The sequence below is a fragment of the Astatotilapia calliptera genome, chromosome 16 (assembly GCF_900246225.1).
Source record: "Astatotilapia calliptera chromosome 16, fAstCal1.2, whole genome shotgun sequence".
NCBI classification, from domain to species: Eukaryota; Metazoa; Chordata; class Actinopteri; order Cichliformes; family Cichlidae; genus Astatotilapia; species Astatotilapia calliptera.
In genome coordinates, this window is record NC_039317.1 from 2,561,437 (window position 1) to 2,582,436 (window position 21,000).

Consider the following 21,000-nt stretch of genomic DNA (forward strand, 5'->3'; position numbering starts at 1 on the left):
GAATATTTAGTTTGAATTCCTGTGACTGTTGAATTTTCCTTCCAAGTTTTAGATAACAGTGCAAAATCTGTAAAGCATAAAAACAAACCAACTGTTGTTTTTCACTGAGCCATTGCTAACATGATTTTCTGTCCATGACTCTTCCCAAGTTAATGAATATTCCTGAATACTTGTGTATTCTTGCTGAATATTTGATATTTTACATGCACATAGTCTTATTGTCTTTAGTTGTAGTTTAACTTCTTTTTATACAATTATCTCCTGTTTGAAACAACAAAACCGGAGGATCAAACTTACTGGGCTTCACCTCAGATGGACCATTGTGTAGTGTCTGAAAAACCAAACCCCGGGGAGTCGCTCGTGAACTGGTGGCATCAAGAGGTTAATTCATCTTTATATGCTTTTAGACAAACAAAAACAAAACAAGGCAGGCTAACTAAACTAAACAGCAGAACACTGAGCTTTGTAGGGGAGTAGAGTGACTACACAAAGCTGTGAGTGGGATGTACAGTAGAAACTGTTTTTGTTTTCCAAAACTGTGTTGCCTCATCACAGCAGGATGGTTTTCTGCAAAAACACAGACAAACGTTGTTCTCTACTTAGGCGGGTCCATTCAGCTCCAAAATAACAGCTTAGTCTAGTCCAGGTTAGCACAAGTATATGTTTAAGTTTACGTTTTTAACCTGTGATTGAAGCAGCTTGCAGAGATCAACTCCAAAACGTAATAACTCTGACTACTTTCAAGGCAAAAGCAAACTGTGTCACTAATTTGTCACATTTGTTCCTGTAAAGCTTTTAAAGGACTTTTAAAACAGCATTCAAGTCCTGCTTGCAGCATAATGCAGCGCATGATGCAATCAGCACCCACAAGTTCCCCACATGTTGTATTTTAACATTATCGCTGATTTGCTATTTCTCTCTGGAATATAACAATCATTTTCGTAGTTTCATTTATGCATTCCTCTCAGGCCTGCTGCACCTAATATGCAACGATAAGGTGCAAACAGTGGAAAACAGCTAATTTTGCAAGTGCATTTTCAGATAGTTCACTGTGAAAGTGCTGATGTTGTGACATTCAGTGTCCTGACGTCACATCTGTGTTTTGCCTGGAAACACTCTGTGGGGTTAAACCCCGTTTTTGACAAAGCTGACTGAAGTTACAGTCAGCACTACAGTCACCCGGAAAATGGTGGTTTATTTCTGCTGCTGTCATTGTTTCAGGACGGTTTACTATGAAGCGCATGCATGTAATGAGAAGCCGTCAGCCCCTGCATGTGCAAAAAGCTATTGAAAGGAGATGGTTTCACTGTTTAGTTCTGCAAAGCGTCTTTAAAAAGGCCAAAGTTGCAAAAGCACGTGCTCATCTGATGTTCCTACTTTACACCGCGTAGACGAGAGTAATGATCTATATTGGCAGCTCTGTGCTCAGCTTCAGTAGATTGTGTTGATGCAGCAATTGTAACACGAAGCAAATGCAAAACTATCGAAAGCAGTTTAACAGCTGCAAAATCCCATTTGGTTCCATTTATCCAGTTTTTCGTTAAATGCACAAACGTCTCAGTGATATAAATAATAAACAGACGTCCTCCCGTCAAAGCTGCAGCGCTCCTCAGGCCCAAAACTGAGAGACACTGCTTGAAGCTCCACACTTGCACTTTGCAGCATCTCGACTGGCATGCATATATTTCTACTACTTTACATAAGATTATAAACTTCTCCATCACTTTACTTTCTGTTTTATCTTAAACACATATTTGAGTGATATGGTGATGCTCTGCTTATCATGACAGCAATATGAATCCAGAGTACAGTGTTGCTGTTGGAGAGTTTAAATTGATCATGGGTGTGAGAGTGGAGGTAATGTAGCTTGTTTTAAGTGCTTTGAGAGGTAAGTAGAAAACTGATGCCAATGGGTCTATCCCTGCCCTTCCATCCTAAGACATGTGACTGTTTTGTTTCAGTGTTTTTGAATTTGTAGAGTTCGTTAACGACTAACGGACGACTGGTTCCAAACAAAGAAACGTACCCAAGCCTCTCTGCCTTCAGCTCTCCACAGCTTTAAATCTTGTGTTCATTTTCACCAATGTAATAGCTCAAAGTATGCAGTTGCTTTCTCCCCTCTTGTCTTTGATTCCTGCTGCTATAGTTATACTTACAGGATATAATATTTGCTCTTTTTGCACCGTGATATGTTTGCATGATTGCACATGAGCGATTTAGAACAGTTTGCACCAAATGCAAAAGTGCAGAACTGCTTAAATGTAAGATAAGATAAGATAAGATAAGATAAGATAAGATAAGATAAGATAAGATAAGAAGAACTTTATTTATCCCGAGGGAATTTTTGTCGTACACATGCTCAATGCAGCAGGAGAGACAGAGGAGCACAGGAATAAGATATACAACATATACAATAAGAATAGTAGTAACAGTAATATACAGTAATACAAATATAATATCAAATAACTCTAATAAAGTAACAATATAACTATATCCTGAAAAATAAATAACTTAACTATCAGTGCAGGTGATTCTTGACAGTATTGTGCAACTGAATAAAAGAGAGTAGCAGCGTGTGATGAAACATTCGATGAAATGCTGTTGGGTGATGTTGCAGGAGTGCTGGGAGTGGTGCACTGGTGCACAACAAGCCTGAAGAGGATAGCTGTTAATTGTACTATTTGTTTTCCTTAAATGAAGCTGTGACTCTGATGGAGCCAGTTCCAGGGCTCAGGCTGGTTGTTGCTCTGTCTTTATCTACTGAGTGTGCCAAAGAGTGTTTTAGACTTCCACCCATCAGCATTATTGAGTTTTTAAATAGATGTCTGCAATGAGAGAGAGAAATTCTAAATTACTGTACAGAAACGTTTTTAGGTGAGACCCATGTTTTTATAGGTTTCCATTAAATACCAATCAGCCCTGTTTACAGAACTCAGTAAAGTTCTTTTAGAGTCTCATAGAGAATGTAAAATATAATTATCTGATGATGATGATGATGATGATAATAATAATAATAATAATAACAACAATAATAATAACAATAATAATAATAATAATAATAATAATAATAATAATAATAATAATAATAATAATAATAATAACAATAACAATAATAATAATAATAATAATAATAATAATAATAATATGCCTTGCTATGTGGTGAGTCCGTGATCTGGTGAGTGAATGAGGTGATATCTGTGATTACCTTTTGGATGAGCTGCAGTGTGATCAGCTTTGACTGTTCTGAGTGTGTCCACTGTGGATAATGAAATGTTATAAAACTGGAAGAGGAACACAGGGAAGACACGAGAGCTCCACACACCGACCAAACACAAGAACCAGCATCAGCTCAGCAAATATTTCACATGAACCCAGAGCTATAGCTATCTAACCATGTAACACTGTGGCTATATCTTCTATATATTCTGTCTTTCCCAAACATAATGAAAATTAAACCGTGGTTTACGACAAGGCCAGGAACAGTTTTTCATCTCAATATGCCTGTGACCCAGTTAGAGCCGCCTCCGTGCTGTGGAAGACTGATTTCAGAAGTATGAATCAAATTTTCGATTCTCTCTTTGCGACTCTTAGTTGACGTTATGAGAACTTGGGAAACTAAAAATGGATCTAAAAGATGTGAAACTGCTTTATTTTCAGTGAAATTAGAACTTTTGATTCCTTTATGACAGAAAAAGTACTCGTATAACCGTCTGTGTGTAATGCATCCTTGTATTGCAGCTTGTATTGGAGAGGAAAATATAAAAGCAAGAGACAACATAGTAATAAGATAGAACTTTATTAATCCCTCGGGTGGGTTCCTCTGGGAAATTCGATTTCCAAAAAAGCACAGCACCGACAGAAGTTACAGAGTTGTACACACACACATATATATAAATACAGAGACAATATAAATAAAATATACGAAGGGGATAAATAGAATAAATAGGAATAAAAATAAAAATACAAGTGAATTGCACATTTCAAGTATTGAGTCTATTGCACCGTTGACTATTTACAAAAGTATTGCACAAAAGGTATTGTACAGTGAGGTGAAGAGGCACTACAGCCTAGTTGTTCCCCCCTCCTTTGTCCTCCTGTTTCCCCTCCCTCTCCCCTCCAGAGAGGAGTTAAACAGTCTGATGGCGTGTGGGACAAAGGAGTTTTTAAGTCTGTTAGTTCTTGTCTTGGGGAGAAGCAACCTGTCACTGAACAGACTCTTCTGGTTGTTAATGGCCGTGTGCAGAGGATGCCCGGCATTGTTCATAATGTCCATCAGTTTCTTTAATGTCCTTTTCTCTGCCACTGTCACCAGAGTGTCCAGCTTCATGCCGACCACAGAGCTAGCCCTCCTGATCAGTTTCTCCAGCCTGGATGAGTCCCTCTTTGCTGTGCTGCTCCCCCAGCACACCACAGCATAGAAAAGTACTCCAGCAACCACCGACTGGTAAAACATCGGTTCGATCCCCGGGCTCTCTGTCCTGGTCGTTGTGTCCTTGGGCAAGACACTTTACCCTACCGCCTACTGGTGATGGCCAGAGGGGCCGATGGCGCGATATGGCAGCCTCGCCTCTGTCAGGGCAGCTGAGGCTACACCTGTAGCTGCCTCCACCAGTGTGAATGTGAGAGTGAATGCACAGTGGCATTGTAAAGCACTTTGGGTTCCTGGAAAAGCGCTATATAAATCCATTATGATTGTATTGAACTGTACGTCTCACACGCTGTTTTAAAGATCAGTCTTCTGAGAGCACTCCTTATGTTCTAATGTTACTGACTGCTTGCTACCTGCAGGTCATCTGATTTCTCATAAACCTGGGAATAATAGGAAACGTTTAAAGATACTGACTTGTTCACCTGTTAGAAACAGCTGACACTAAGCTGCACTGTGATTATTGTGCCTTTCACTCGGTTCTCTGAGCAAAGGAACTAAGTTAATTGCTACTCTGAGTAACAAGTAAGTTATTCAGCGACCCTGCAGACTGTATAGAAAAGATGGACACAGTCATCAATCCCAGTGGGACTGATGACTGTGTCCTGTTTCAAAGTACTGAGCTCAGCATGTTTGTGCTGCGATGGCCTTTTGAAACTGGTTGTGAAGATGGAGTGAGGAGTGACTCTGCACACTCATACTTGTCAGTCACAAGCTAGTCCCAGCCTAACCCTGCTCTGACATTTGTGATTATTATTTACAAAGCAGACATCCTGTTGTATTCATTAAGACTGAGATCATGACCTTATCAGGAGTGTCTTTTCTTGAAGCCGGGGGTCATTTATTATACAGAAGTAAGAAATCTGGGCCCCTTTTGAAAGCAGTGAGGTCGCCCCCTGCTGGCTCCTGGAAAGAATGCAGGCTGAAGGTCTGTGTCTGCCTGTGTCTACTGTATCTGTGTTTCATGTTTGCCATGTGTCCCTTTGTTGTTCTGTAAAACACTTCCGGTAAACTGGTGCTTTGCTAAGTTAGATATTTAAAGCCTAAATGTAATAATTACTTTAGATTTTGTTTGAATGGGATACTGGATGTGTACGTGTGTTTAAGGTTTCTGGATGTTTCTAAATATTGTTTTAAGTGAAGTGATGACGGTTCCATGCTATTCAAAGTTTATACTGGGCAGTAAGTGCAGGCTATGCCGGGTAGTTAGTCTACCATGATAAACGATAGTGCCGTGAAGATTTCGACCCTTTCTCAGAGCTGAAAGTTTGATTAAACACATTTTAACATTAGACAAGGATTCTCGAGTAAATGCAATACTCGTCTTTGAAATTCAGCCCCACTGAAAGGCTTTTAGACGTGAACCCTACCAGGGCCGGTTCCCACGCTCAGGTCTCACCTGTCACATCATATGAAAAGCTGTGTCAGTTTTACAACAGATGCAAGAAGCACAGTCTTTCTAAATGTTCAGCTTTTGTCTTGTTGATCTACAGAATGTTTCCTCTGAAGTCTTGGAGATGATGAAGATGTTTCTCTGCAGCCTTTGTGGGATTTCTAGCTCATCCAGAGCCCTGGAGTAAGTCCAAGAAGTGTCAGAGGGGATTTCAGGTCATCACGTGGTTTTAAAGATAACAGTTGGCAATTAGATTGTGTGAATACACAGTTTGGGTAATTAGTAATCATGCAGTAATAATGTGTATACCACAGTGAGGTACATGAATTTAAATCTTTGTATATTTATTCATCAGTCAAATATTCAAGAATTAGTTTTAAGACTGCTGCCCTCTGCACGTATCCCAGACTTTTCCTAAAGCTTCCTAACAATACTTGCTAATCAACAACAGTCAGATCCAGATATTTATTACTACATATTGATAGAGCAGAATAAATATTTTCCATCTGCCCCAATTTTTCTTCAGTGTTAGGATAACTCAGTGTTTTAGGAGGGACACAGTGTGACTCACAGGTGACTATCAGTGACGACAGCATGCCAGTGCTGTGTCTCTGTGAATACAGTGATGGACACAAGTGCAGCGACAGAGATCGCAGTTCTTTCTTAGAGGCTAAGCTAGTGGCAGGAAGGTCTCTGAGGCCGCCTCTGAAACCCGAGGCACACAAACTCACTCATGACATGAGAGCGACAGAGGGGAGGGGGTAGGGAGAGAAAGGGCGAGGGTCCTGCAGGACTGTGACATGCTGCACACTTAATCACTAAAACAAAACGTTTTCGTCTACTTTTTGTGAAACACAGTCAGAAATGTCTCTGTTTTGTATGCAAATAAATCTGCTTTCTACATTAGAACACAGGCTCTGCCCAACATGTCAGCTTCCTTCTTGATATACAGCAGCAAGGCACCTTTGTGATTTTAATGGCTGTTTACACCTTTGAGCATGTTTTGGTCCATTCACATATGAATACATTTGTTTTCTGTGTTTTTGAATGTTATGGAGTTCCTCGTTGATTGTAATTGTGTAATGATGAAGAGTATGTCACCGTTTCCTTTGTTGTCCACAGTGTCCACTGTGGCAGGTGTCTGCTCTCTCAGACGTTACACGTGTGCAGTCGGTCATTATGGATTGGTATAAATAATATACAGTAATACTGCCAAGATGTTGTTGATGAATATGATACAGTTTTTTACTGCAATTACTCATTTAGCCCATTTTTTTCAAGGCTGACTATTTGCTGCTTTTTTACTCTCAGTTCTGTCTGAATCTATTCTAACAGCCAAATGTAACAAGACTCTGAACATATGACAGTATTAATTTGATCACATTCCCAGTAGATACACTGACACAGGCTGATAAACTACATCCCATAATGTCACTAAGGGTCAACACCATCTAACCAAGTTATCTGTAAATAAACAAATGTACAAAGTCAGCCCACATCCACTTAAGTAAGCCGATATAACACAGTCTGGTTTTTTTTAACACCTCACATTTAAAAACTACATCTCAGACTTCAGTCTGTTGTATCTCTATGACACGGTTAGCCTTTGTTGCTAACTTTCGAGTGAAACTAGTGTGAAAACTCGTAAAAACATGACCCGGCTGACTGACTGACAGGCTCTGAGCTCATCATGACGTGTATTTTGGACATATCCATCTTTAATCATTCATAATAAAAATATGTTTTATGAAATTCAAAATAAGTGCTGTAAATCTTTCCTGGTGTTCTCAGACTTTTTGTTGCTTCCACTTAACTAAAGCTCAGAGTCCAGCTGCATCTTGTCTTGCTCATAGGAATGATTCATTCATTTATTTTCAACAGAGACAAACTAAAAAATAAATGAATTAATAACATTTAAATGTTAGTGAGTGACGAGAAAAATATGCAAGATTATATTGAGACTTGAGACGTGTCGGTTTCCTGCAGAGCCATGAGCGCACTTATTCTGAGTAATAAGACATTTGTCATCTTCATCAAAGAAAAAAGATACAGTCACTTCTGAGTAAATCCACACACGCGTGAGGCATCTCTGAACTCACGACAGCATAATGTAGCTGAATATGAAGGAAAATTACTCATATATCAACCAAACAAGAGAAGGAAATAGATTTTCAGCACATCAGTCCCAGAAGTGAACACAGTCATTACATAATGGCAAAATGTTCTAAAAATACACATGATTTTTTCTATTTTAAAACATCTCATGTTTATAGCAAAGGTGTTTACTGTGCAACATGTAATGTACATATACTTCACAGTAGTGGGACAGACTTTATCATTAATTAAACAAGTAATACAACAACAACAATAATAATAATAATAATAATAATAATAATAATACATAAGAAAAAAGTAAAGATCAAACAAAATGTTTTAAACTGTTCTTAAATATTTTAACTTTTAACAACCACCAGTGCTCTGCTGAACCACTCAGGGTTGCACTTAGCCACATATTAAGCAAAGCAAAGCTAAAGGATCACTCTTACATACATTTACACACTTACATACACTTACACTCTTACATACATTTTCAGTGTGCACTTCTTCTGTTCTGGGACTTTCTAGGGTTTCTAGGGTTCAAGCTACAGTGAACTGATCTAAAAGCTGAAAGTGCTTTGAAGTCAGAACAGTTTGACAAATTTGTTTATTTATATTTTCTTTTTGTGTTAAGTTTTGTGTATTGAAATATTTTATTTCCCCAATTCTTTGTCTGAAAGTCTGTTGACATTGCTACATAAGTAATGTGTCTAACTGATGGTTTCTCAGTATACATGTAGTATTTTCAGTTGACACCCACAGAGTCATCCAGAGTTGGACTTTGCTTTGAGTACATGCTAAACAGGCAAATCTTCCAGGACCAGAACATGTTACATCTTGGATTAAGTTAATGTCATTACTGTTGTTTCCATTAAAGTTTTTGGCCTTTGGGTGGTGGATGAATGTCCTACAGAAAGATGGGGATTCTAAGCCCAGATTCTGCTCCCTTACCCTGGATGGGTCATCAGTGACCTGGTTAATATCAACAAGTTTAAATAAGAATAATTAACAATAATTCTACTATTATCTGTCTATACTGTTTTTCCTTTTGGTAATTGTAAAAATTGAAAGGTTTAGACAAACAGCCTTGTGATGGTGTTAGGTAAGCCTAACTCATCACGTGTGCTAATCCTAATCCTACGAAGCACCAACCATAAAACAAATGCCTGAAATCCAGACATACCATTAAATGTGCTGTGCATGTCCACGCCGTTTAGACTAACCATCAGAAAACATACAAACAACATCAAAAAACAACTTGGTAAAGACCCCAACAGGTGAATCTTTTCCATACCTACGCAGTAGTCCTCTGACTTGTACTAAATGGTGTTGGCAGCATTCCTAGGTTTAATACTCGTGATATTTATGGATGATTGCCATAAGCAGCAGTTAAGGTTTGGGAGATTTCCTGGGTCTGGTGTTTTCATACACAACACTTTCCATCTCTTCTTTCTTCTGCTTTTTCTAAGGAACACAAAACCGACAGACATATTGTTGTTGTGTGTTTTTAGATGAATACAGCACACTATACACAGAGTTGCTGCCATGTGTGGCTTATTAGATATTTGCATCAACAGGCAGCTTAACAGGTGTACCTTAAAAAGCGTATAGACACACCTACCCTCTGTGGTTACTTTGATATGAATGGCTCTTATTTACTGCATGACTCCTAATTATTATACACAAATTACACACTGTTAGCAGAAATCATAGACAGTATAAAACATGGATGTAGGTCCTGATTTGGAAAAATGAAGTCAGTGAAGTGGCTTAAAGCTGCATTCTATCTGAAGGCCACCAGGTGGCTGTAGCTGTGGTTGCAAACAGACTTCCAGTCCTGTGGAGGAACAGCTGACCTCTGTAAACACTTTCCTGCTGAGCTTCAGTCACTCAATCTGGGTCATGTCTGCTCGTAAATATTATTAATATTATGTTTGAAAGTGGAGGGTTGTCTTTGGTGTGCACCTAGAGCTACATGCTGTCCGTCTCATCAGTGTGCAGTTTCATCATGACCGTTTTTTGTGACCAAATGGAAATGACAGAAATCCTCACATCGAGGCTTCAAGTGCTGTTTTTACACTAGGAAGAAGGGGGTGGGTTATCTCACACTGAGTGTGCTATACAAAAACACTCAACCGCATAAAAACTGCTTTGGTTTAGTTGTTTTGCAAGCTTCAGCTATCTCAGTCATATTTCAGTGGGTTAGCATCTACAAACTGATATCAGCTGAAAATGTCTGAACTGATAAAATCAGCTACGTCTGCTAAAAACCCAGTGAGAAAGCTTTCCGTCTTCTTGGTAATGCATCTGGTTTCTTCTTCATTACCTCTACCGTTGATGAGTTAAAGCTGATGAGCTCGCTATTTTGAATATTACTGCCTGCAAACATGTGCAGAGAGACACGGTGTCGTTTGCAGATATTTTAGGATTTGACCTCTGCACAGGAGCTGAGGAACGGTTCAGCTAATGGCTCTTACAGAATGATGCTCATAAGAACTAATATCTGTCCTACACCACTGAATTTTGCATTCAAGCCCAATAGAGTGATTTGTATTCATGTATACTGAGATTTTTCTAAAATTGAACATGCTCTTTCCCCAGACAACTCACAACTGCTGAGCTGAGAATGTTAAATTATAGCTTACAATCCACAAATTTAGCTTACAGAGAAAAGAAAGATGATGCCTCAGTTCCCTCATTAGCCCAGTCCACTGCACTACAGCTCTCTCCTCATCTTTCAATCAGACACATATGGACAGTAAACTGTGTCTAATTTTCATCCCTAATGTCGTCTGCAGTTTATGAAGTTTCTCGTGACTCCAGCTGTGACATAATGTGGCAATTTGGTTTTAAAATATTGAATTAATGATATGAAAGAAACTTGTGAGGAAAGTAACCCCCTGAACCCAGATCAGTGATAAGAATGACATAAAAAGGCAGAAACCATCTTTCTGAAGTGAATTCCTGATCCAGTAACATGGATAACCTCACCATGTTTTCTACTGTCAGTCACATATAACTTTGACCATTTCTATTTTGTGTCATATGTTTTCTACTTTCACTAACACTGATCAAGAGAAGCAGGCCCAGGAGGCGTCTGTGTACAAAGGTATCTCCATGGTTACCCCATTTTGATCCTTTTACCTGCTTTGGCTACTTTTATGTGGACAAATGAGTGAAATCCATCTTCTTATTCTTACCCATATAGCAATGGTTATGCAGGTGATTGTCAGGCTGTAGACCAATAAAGCACAAGATCCCGCCCACATCACCACCTCTGGGATTAATGGAGGATTGCATGGACAGTCCTTAACAGGTATGATGCTGTCGTTGATTGATGTCCAATTCTTCCCATCTGAAATTCCATAAGAGTACAGTTTATATTATTATCATTATATATTATATTTCACATTCATGTGGGAAAAGTACCTCTGAAATCCTTCCTTGATGTCCCCACCTAAACCTCACTGTTGGTGTGGTGTTTTGGGGTACTTTGTGACCTCCAAACATGGCATGCATGATGGCATCCAAAGAGTTTTCCAGTTTTAGTCTCATCTGACACGACTATATTTCCCAGTATTGCACAGGCTTGTCTAAATGTTGTTCAGCAAACTTTAAATTCACTTTAACATGTTTGTTTTTACAGCATTAGAGTCTGAATATGGGCGGCTGAGTGCATTACTTATTGTTTTCAAAGGAGCTTGCAAAGAAAAGCGTCTGGACTTCTTTAAGTTGCTTGAAGACGTTTCACCTCTCATCCGAGAAGCTTCTTCAGTTCATGTTTTCTTTGAAACGATCATACCTGCTGATCCCAGGTCAGATGCTCCTTGGCTCTCCTGATCATGCTGTTCATTCTGTCTGAAATCTGTCTGGTTGTGGCCAGTTTATGGTGAAATTATGTTCTTTCCACTTGCAGATTATGGCCCCAACAATGCTCACTGGACCCTTCAGTATTTTAGGAAGCAACAACAACTGGTGGGGAGCAGCAGTGAGTAGCAGGGCTGCTTACCCCACTCCCCTCCCCACATGACTGATTTCAGCTGTCCTGACATCCCGTGCCTTTCACACCTCCCTTTCTGCATGTGTTCAATACTTTTTCAATGTCATTTATGATTATTCCTCATAATCTCATTTGTGAGCATCTGTGGTTTCATTTGTTGGTTTGTGTGGACTGCAGATCTGGTCAGAATTCAAAGTTAGCATTAAATTAGCACCTTTAGAAATATATGTACTTAAAACTGGTGACATCTTTCATATTTATTTTACCCGCTGTGAACCTTTAGAGCCTCGTCAGCGGGGAGAAGAGACTTTGTAATGTATTTGTTCTGCTCAGACAGTGTTCCTGTGCAGTGACCTGGATGTGGGGAAGACCCTCTGCTGTCCTCAATACTGTTTGCAGGGACTTTCAATCTTCTGACCACACAGACATACATGTGGTCCTACCAGCTGCAGGGACTCTGCATAACTATGATCGAATAACCTAATTAAGCAGGGAGTCAAAGACTGAGTGTGAAAAGTCTCTTTATCTGAGTCTGTGATGTGCAAAGAGCGTAACCAGACTCCAGGAGGCTGCAACTCACCAGCACTTGTTTTTGTTTTAAGCTTTGTGAGACTCTGCAAGAGGAATTTAAAAGTTTTTGGATTCAGTCTTACCTCACATAATTCTATGCGGCTGTATGTAGAAAATAAACAGAACAGATAAATTATTGAATTACCAGGTTCATAACTGCTGGATTCATTTTTACTGTTTTTTGCACTTAATGTCACTATTTGGCATGTAGGTAGGTGGGAGGTGCACCCGAACGCAGCAAACTCGGTCATATAAGAAACTAGACATGGAACAAACAGAGCGCACAGCATCAGGCGCTCGCACGACACCGAGGAAAACTGAGGACTTGGACATACATGAGGTAAAAGGACAGAGAAGAGACACCTGGGTAACACACAGACTAAGACATACAAACATAGAGACAATCAGACAATTCATGATCTCACACACAGAATGGAAAGCAATGGTTTTCTTAATGAGTTTGTGTGTACGTGTTTTACCGGTCACATTGACTTGGATTCTCTGACAGCTCTGTTTGTATGGTGGAGGATAAATCTTCTCAGTGATGCAGGAGTACACCCCACTCTCACTCACTGTGACTTCAAACTGTGCAGTGTGGTTCTGTATAAAGAAAACAAGCAATCATTCACCATCATTTCAACTGAATTCATTGAATGGAGTGAGTCCAGGTGTTTCCGGCATCTGGCTGGGATGTCACTCAGGCCGAGGAGAGATGTCTCAGGCATGTCCTACCACATGGAGACCCCGAGGCACGTCCAGGAGATGATTTTTCGGTTTCGGATTTTCCAGTGTCCCACCGGCAGTGTTGGTCAAGTTACTTGAAAAAAGTAATCAGTAACTAATTACTGATTACCTCCCGAAAAAAGTAATCCTGTTTCTTTACTGATCACTTATTTTCAAAAGTAATTAGTTACTTAGTTACTTTTTAAAACATGATTTATCCCCTAAATAGGTAATGACGTCTTGGATCTTTCAGCCCAATTCTACTTTTTCTGCATAATCCATCATACAGAATGTAATCAAATGAAAACGTCTCTTTTTAAACTTTAAAACTTTATGCATCAAGCAAAGATTTAATTATCTGCAACATTCTCTGACTGGAAGAAATTTGTTTAACATCTAAACCTATTTTCTGCACATTCCAGCACATAAGATAAAGTAGTGTTTTGTGTTTACACTCAGTCTTTTAAATAGACGCAAGTAAAACAGCAGAAAACAAATAAAAAAGTCAAAGACTCAGCGGTCCTGTTGCTCTATTTTCACCTGTAGAGCAGGAGTGGGGCAGGCGGAGGTTTGCCCTGGGGCAGGTGTGCCGCGGCGGTCAGTGGAAGGATACGGCAGTTTCTCTGTAAATGTCACATTCCAGCGGCAGCGTATTTGGTGCTTTCTCGGGCGTTTAGGGGTTTTTCGCTGTAAAAAGAAGTTTTCTTCCCACGCACAGCGGACACTAATGTTTTTGTCCCTTTTTATGGAATCAAACTCAAAGTAAGGTCAGTACTTCCACGCTTTAAACGCTGCACGCTCATACTCTCTCTGCACTCGATATGTGATCCATTGTTGATCTGCACACAGCTGTTGTCACGAACGTCGCACTCGCTTACGTCACTGTCGTGAGACATTCTCGCAGAAAAATCACGGTTTTAGTAACGCAGTGTGCTTACGGGAAAGTAACAGTGATCTAATTACCTTTTTTGCAATAGTAATCCCTTACTTTACTCGTTACTTGAAAAAAGTAATTGGATTACAGTAACGCGTTACTTGTAAGGCGTTACTGTAATCCACCAGACGAGGTGGCCATAGAGCGGGAGCCTCGTCAGCCATGTTTAGACTGTTGCCCCACAGACCCAGTCAGCAGCACACAATCAGCTCATGCATGGATGCCTCTGAATGTTCACACTGATTGAAATAGAGCACGTACTTTATTAACTAAAAATAAAATATTTACTTTTCTTATCTACGCTGTTTCTGTGACTCCGTCTTTCTCTGAGTTGATTTATTTGAACTATTGTTCAGATTAACTGCTTTTATCATTTTAATATGGCTCATAACATTGAGTTATAGAGCTTTTTTATATGTTTAATTCAAAGGAGCAAGTTTGAAAGAAGCAGAGCTCATTAGGTTCACACATGGGTTAAACATAGATGGTTGTCATGTGCTCAGACTGCACATGTCCACACCATCTCAGCCTCGCCTCTCCAAACTGCTCAACCTGAACCTCTGATGTTCTCATTTCTAATCCTGTCATTCTGGACTCTCCCAGTGAAAATCTTGAAAACTCTGCCACTTCCAGTCCAGTATCCTGTCTCTTTTGTCAATGCCCCCATCTCCAAACCATACATCAAAGCTCTCACTAACATCTGGTAAACCTCCCCTTTCACTCTTGCTACTATTGTTCTGTCACCCTGCCTCCTCTTCACCACTCTTGTGCTCTGTCCGTTGCCTTGGATGGCTGACTTCAGTAAACTCATCTACCACACATGTCTCATTTACCCGGCTTTACACAGGCTTTTTCCAAAATATTAGAGAAAATACAAGAGGAAAGAGTAATCAATAATTACTGCAGTATGCATTAAGTATATATATATATATAATCACACCACCACACAGTACTGACCCACACATACAGTTCTTACACACACACTGGACTTTCTGGACTTTGGTTTTGCACAACACTGGTCACTATATTCTTCATTTCCGGTTAATACTTGTACAGCTGCTGTTATTGTGTATATATTTATTTATATTTAGATTTCTTCATACATTCTTATATAGTTCTATATTGTGTATTGTATTTTGTTGTACAGTTATTTTATTTTCAACTTTAATTTATATATTTATCTTTATCTTATTCTTCCCAGTTAAATTTACCCTTCATTCTAATTTGTGTTGTACAGTTATTTCATTTTTAACCTTAATTTATATTCTATTCCTTCCTAGTTAAATTTACCCTTTTTAATTTTTCATATTTATTTCCTATCTTATTCATAGCCTTTTCCTTTTTTGTTTTCTTTAGGTCACGAGCAGTTGTCCAAGCATTTCACGACATATCGTACTGTGTATGACTGTGTACGTGACAAATAAAATTTGAATTTGAATTTGAATTTATATATATAGTCTGAAAGTGTGTGACACAGAGCTCAGTGACGTCAGTATTATCTTTTTGTGTGTGGTGAAATGATACAATCATGCCAGTCATGCACATCCTGATTATAGGAGAGACGTTACATTTAGAAATTAAAAATAAGTTACATGTGTTTATGTGTATGTCTTAAAAATATACATAACATACATAACACTGATTTATGAATACTGACCAACTGACTGCAACAAGTATAGTAATGTTGCTTAAAGTGCTATTTACAGGGATTTTGCTGTTGATCACGGGTGGCAGTTTCTATACTTGACCTTTATCGTGAAGAAGAAAGGTGATAATGTTCAGCCACACTAAAGACAAATAACTCAAACTAAAATGTGAGTTACCTGAAAAAATAAAAACTACACTTCAGAAAACAAGGAAAACACTGAAAAGACATTGTATATTCACAATATGTATATAATGCTATGCACAACACACACACACACACACACACACACACACACACACACACACACACACACACATATATATATATATATATATATATATATATATATATATATAATATTGTGACACTACATTAATGAAATAAAATGTAATTTAATGTAAAACATTACTTAAATGTCTTTCTGCACATACTGTTGTGGATCTTTTGCATGAATTTTTACATCAATCAGTTGAATTTGAAGTTCACATGTGGGTTTGGGGGTCTGTGGGGGAGGTATGATCTGAAGCAACCACATAAATTGGTTTAACAGTCAGTGAAACTGTAATACAGCTTTCTAAAGAAGTCAGCCTGACATTTAGTTAAAGGAATATTATACCAACAGCCACTGATTACTGTTTCATCCATATGCTGACGTATGATGTCACCAAGAGCCTTTGACTCAACATGAAACAGTAACCCAACACAGGTACAGCTTCTCCCTCCTCAGTTTGTCCTTCCCATCATTTCTTTCGGGGTTAATAAAGTATTTCTGATTTTGATTCTTTTCACTTGCACTGAACGGTTTGCATACAGTTGTCATTGTTCTTAAAACACAGTGACAACAAAGATTGTGATGATGTTCCTATGCTAAGGCCATCACAGTCCCCAGATCTCAACTCCGCTCATACACCTATGGGACATTTTGAAGTCTCAGACAGAGCTCTCGATTTCTGTCATCAAAGCTTCAAATGACAAAGTGTCTTTTTGAAGACAGGGGACGACGACGGGGACCAAAGATGTTCCGCACAAAGATGCGTAATACCTCACAAAAATAGATATAGAGGTCCATGCAGCAATTTTAATTGTCAGCTTGCCATCACATGTCGATGTCACGGCCTTGATTGCTCACAGCTTTCAAAATTCAGTGCATCTGCATTGTGATACTGCACACTGTGAACAAATAGAAACCCCAACTTGCATGGGATCTCAGTGCAGTGCAGAGGAGACACTGTGGTTTTCCCGTGTGGCAGAGATCAGCAGTTCTTGCAATCTGACTTTCATTTCATCAAAGTTTTCTCTGAGACATAAATGAATACTATGACTTCAACATAAACTGTTTACATTACTGTGGTGCATACTGGCTAGGTGTGCTGCATGTGCTCCAGCGCCTATGACACAGAAATTCAACATATTTGAATGATACAAAAATCTATACTGAAAGGTTTTTAATGAATGTCCTTAGTAAGGAAACAGCTAAAGAAAGCTACAAGCTCACACACTGACCTTATCCAGGCTGACTTTACTGATGGGTTTGTCATTGAAGATTAGCTGATATTTCATCTCTGAGGCTTGGATACGTGGACATGGAAACATCACTTTACTGGATTCGGTCACTGAGATGACAGGTCCACCTGATGGACAAAAACAGAGTCCAAGCAACAAAGGATGAAGTTGTGCAGAGGCTACCTGTCATAATGGACAAACAGCAATGCTCAGCGTTGTAATGTACAAGCATGATGTGCGTGCTCCCAGGACCTGGAAGACTGTGAAACCTGAATACATGTAAGCAGTACATTTTTCTCACCCAACCCCGACAATGTTGTAACCCATGCCAACGTGAACTGTTGCACTTTTCTCTGCTTTTGTTCAATGTTCTGCTCAAAGTTAGTATGAACACAAAACAAATAGTAAGTCAGTCAAAATATTTATGAAGCACTTTTAGGCACAGCTCTCACTGACACAGCTCTACTGTGTGCAAATGTACACACCCCACGAGTAAACAGCTGTATACTGGCAACAACAACCAGAGAACAGCAGGTTACTAATGTAGGTACAGTGAATTATAGCAACACACACAGGGGAGGTCCTAGCCTAAAGATAAGGCTGCATCAGTGTCCTTAAAGACACCCCAGTGTTCAAGATGAGCCACAACAGTGCTTCAATCCAGCAAAAGGTGCAGCCTGGTCAGGGCTGCTTTATCTCCCAACTTTGACACTAGTAACAGATCAGTGGTCACTTCACAGATTTAAAGGAGTGTTTTTGTTCCCTACTGGTGGAGAAATAAAACTCCTAGAATGAAAATGAACAAAACAGAGCATTCAGCCTGCCCTTGTTTGATGTCATTGACACAACCTGTAGTATCATCACTGGTTCTGCAAACTTGCTGGAACATGCTGCTCTGACACAACTCTGATGTCCAGCTCAGGTTTGCCACTCCAGGCTCAAATCCCATCCCTGCAGGCACGCTCTGATCTGTGGTCGAACTGGGATTTCTGTCAGTTGTTGTCAAAGAAGAACTGAAACATGAACCAAAACATTTTCAGCTTCTTACCTGGAATTCCCCAGTTTACAATTTTTCAGTCAACAAGTAAAATATGATCCAGGTTACGTTTTAGGAAAACCAGGGTTAACTAGAGAGTGTCGTGCTGCTGTACCCCTAACACACTTTTCAAACCGCTGTATTTTCTTTTAAACTGTGAGTGTTCCTGGACATCAGACTTGATCCTCTCATGACTGTTTTTAACCTAAATATGATGGCACATGGAGCTTCTATGCACGGTGTTAACCTCAGTGTCTTTATACTGTTGGAAGAAACCAGACAGCCCAGCATGGAAAGGGCAATCAAAACCAGGAAGGTAAGAAACCAGAAAATTGAAGCACCACTGACACAACACACTGAATGAAATGTGTCAGAATGTGTGAAAAGGCTCTTTGACTGAAACCTACGAGTATAATCCTTTTGTTTTCTTTATTTGTCCAAACACAGATTGTCTCCTTAAAATCTTGTACTGGGATCACTCAGCAGCCAGTTTCTCAGGGACGCTTCATTAGCACTGGTTGGACCCTTTTGACTTGATTCAACAAGCTGCTGGAAACAGTCCTTGGAGATTTTGGTCCATATTCCCATGTGAAGGCCATTTGAGTCATTTTTACAGTGTACATACATATCAGTGCATAAACTGTGCAGGAATCACTGATTGATCCATGTTTTCAAATCTGAATTTGTTCTTTCTTTAAGTGCTGCTGACACTGTGTATGAACAAACACTGTCTCAGAAAATTTAAACTCACAGTCTTTTAAATTACTACTATTATCATCATTATTTTTTTTTTTTAAGTGTTTATGATTTGTCACACTTTTGTGACCATAAAAGAAGAAGCTTCTGTTTATTACTAAGAGCTTTGCAACAGTTTCTCTTTGTGTTGTATGAAACAATAAAGTAACTGTTGGATCATTCACAGTCATGGTGTTCTCGGTTTACTCTTCTTTATTGCTAGTATCTCTAGTTTTGTATTCTGGACTGTCTTTGTTTTAAGAAAGGATTTGTGTTCATATGTTTATCTGTTTGTGCTTTAGTCCCTCGCCCTGCTGTGCTGATTGTAGTTTTCTTAGGTACCTTTTGTCTCCATGTCTGCTCTGTGGATGGTTTCGTCTTCTCAGGCAGGTTTCTGCTTTAAATAGCTGGAACATGTCTGGCCATTCTCCTCTGAACTCTCAAATTAAAAAGGCAACGTCGCCCAGAGATATTGTCTCATTTTCAGGGCTGTTCTTTCTGTGGTGCAGCACAGTGTAAAAGTGTAGTTATTCACAGTTTTACTGCTATAAAAACCAGCGTTCCTGTGATTGTGTGTGGCAGAATATGACATCTAGGTCATTCATTCTGAGGTTATATACCTCACATCTGATTCATCCAGTATCCAGTCAAAGAGCTGCACTAAAGAATAACTCACTCTTTAGTTTTTCTCGTTTTTTGAGCCCGTCAGTTTGCATAGTTTTCCGAGTCAAGCCAGCTTATCAAACTTTCCCGTGTGAGGGTTTATGTCAGTGTAGATTTGACTTTCTACTGTTTCTCAGAGTGTACATGTTGTGTACTAAAAGTTATTTGTGAGCCATGTATTAGTATTTCATTTGGTGTCCCACAGTATGCAGTACAAGAAAGAACATTTTGTGTCCATAACAAACTCGCTTTATAACCACTGCAAAGTCAGTAAAAGCACAAGAATCCGACACGCGACAGCTCTGTCATTCTGAAAGTCGTCACATTGATTAATACACTCACTTATACAAATAACTGAAGTTATTTCACAAATTCACTGGTCTTACCTGAGCATTCTGTGCCTTCTCCATCACTGAAGCACACCATCACCACCATCCACAGAGCCCTCAGCCTCATCTTGCTGTCCTCTGAAGCTAAGCTGCCCGTGTTTGATGCTGGTCTGTGACGAGGACAGATTTTGTTTCCTGTAAGGTGTGAGGGGGGTTATCACAGTCCTCACTACGTGAAAGCTATTTGCCACGTGCTAACAAACACCATGTTCAGTAAAGAGAAGTGAGTGACTGTCAGGTAGGAACATTTCCTGTGTGAAGCTATGAAACCATAGAAAACGAATACCCACGTGTCCCCACACACACACACGCACAGTTACAGTTGCTTTTGTTTGTTTGTTTTGTTTTTGAAGCAGTGGGCACTGAAACTAAACCTGCACTTTGTTGTTGTAGCTGATACTGGCTGTCAGTCAGCTTTTATTCGCAGAGTAACAAAAAAGAACACAAAACAGAGACTTTTGATGTGATCCACTTTCACCCAACTGTGTGACTTGCTGTGGTCTGTAGTTCTCCCTCACCCACTAACTGCATGTGTGTTTTGTTTGTCTCGCATGTGTGTGAAAAATCCATTGTATGTGCAAATGTACACTTTCAGACTGGATATGTTTGTTGGACGTGTTTATATGGGTGTACATGTTGCTGCAGACTCACCTGTAAACTGTGTGTGTGTGTGTGTGTGTGTGTGTGTGTGTGTGTGTGTGTGTGTGTGTGTGTGTGTGTGTGTGTGTGTGTGTGTCCACATGTTTCACTTTCACACATTTTTTTAATTCTTTTAAGAAATTAAAACAAAATGGAAAAAAGACCAAATCTGTGGGTTTTGAAAACCAGCTTCAATGAAAGAAACTGACACAAATGAAAAGGGGGGCCCATATGAACCTATCTC

At 39.4% G+C, this 21,000-nt stretch overlaps 1 protein-coding gene across 2 annotated transcripts; it reads right to left on the reverse strand.

The window, feature by feature from the left end:
• Window positions 1–8,257: 8,257 nt before the first annotated feature.
• LOC113007926 (uncharacterized) lies at window positions 8,258–20,373 on the reverse strand. 2 transcript variants are annotated; one of them, XM_026144992.1, is made up of 5 exons: window positions 20,115–20,373; window positions 17,295–17,422; window positions 12,966–13,086; window positions 11,117–11,271; window positions 8,258–9,380 (listed from the first exon to the last, which is right to left on the reverse strand). In XM_026144992.1, the coding sequence occupies exons 1-5, from the start codon at window positions 20,182–20,184 to the stop codon at window positions 9,306–9,308; spliced, it is 549 nt and encodes a 182-aa protein (XP_026000777.1). In that variant the 5' UTR covers window positions 20,185–20,373; the 3' UTR covers window positions 8,258–9,305. The 2 variants fall into 2 exon arrangements, with proteins under 2 accessions (XP_026000777.1, XP_026000775.1); XM_026144990.1 differs by lacking the exons at window positions 8,258–9,380; window positions 11,117–11,271 and having other exon boundaries at window positions 11,716–13,086.
• Between the last annotated feature and the right edge of the window lie 627 nt (window positions 20,374–21,000).

Excerpts from the sequence above, each read along its gene's own strand:
- LOC113007926 (XM_026144990.1), bottom strand. The coding sequence starts at position 20,184 with ATGAGGCTGAGGGCTCTGTGGATGGTGGTGATGGTGTGCTTCAGTGAT. Across the intron at positions 17,423-20,114 it reads AGAAGGCACAGAATGCTCAG|GTGGACCTGTCATCTCAGTG; the intron begins GTAAGACCAGTG and ends TTTGTCCATCAG. Across the intron at positions 13,087-17,294 it reads GTAAAGTCAGCCTGGATAAG|AACCACACTGCACAGTTTGA; the intron begins GTCAGTGTGTGA and ends TTCTTTATACAG.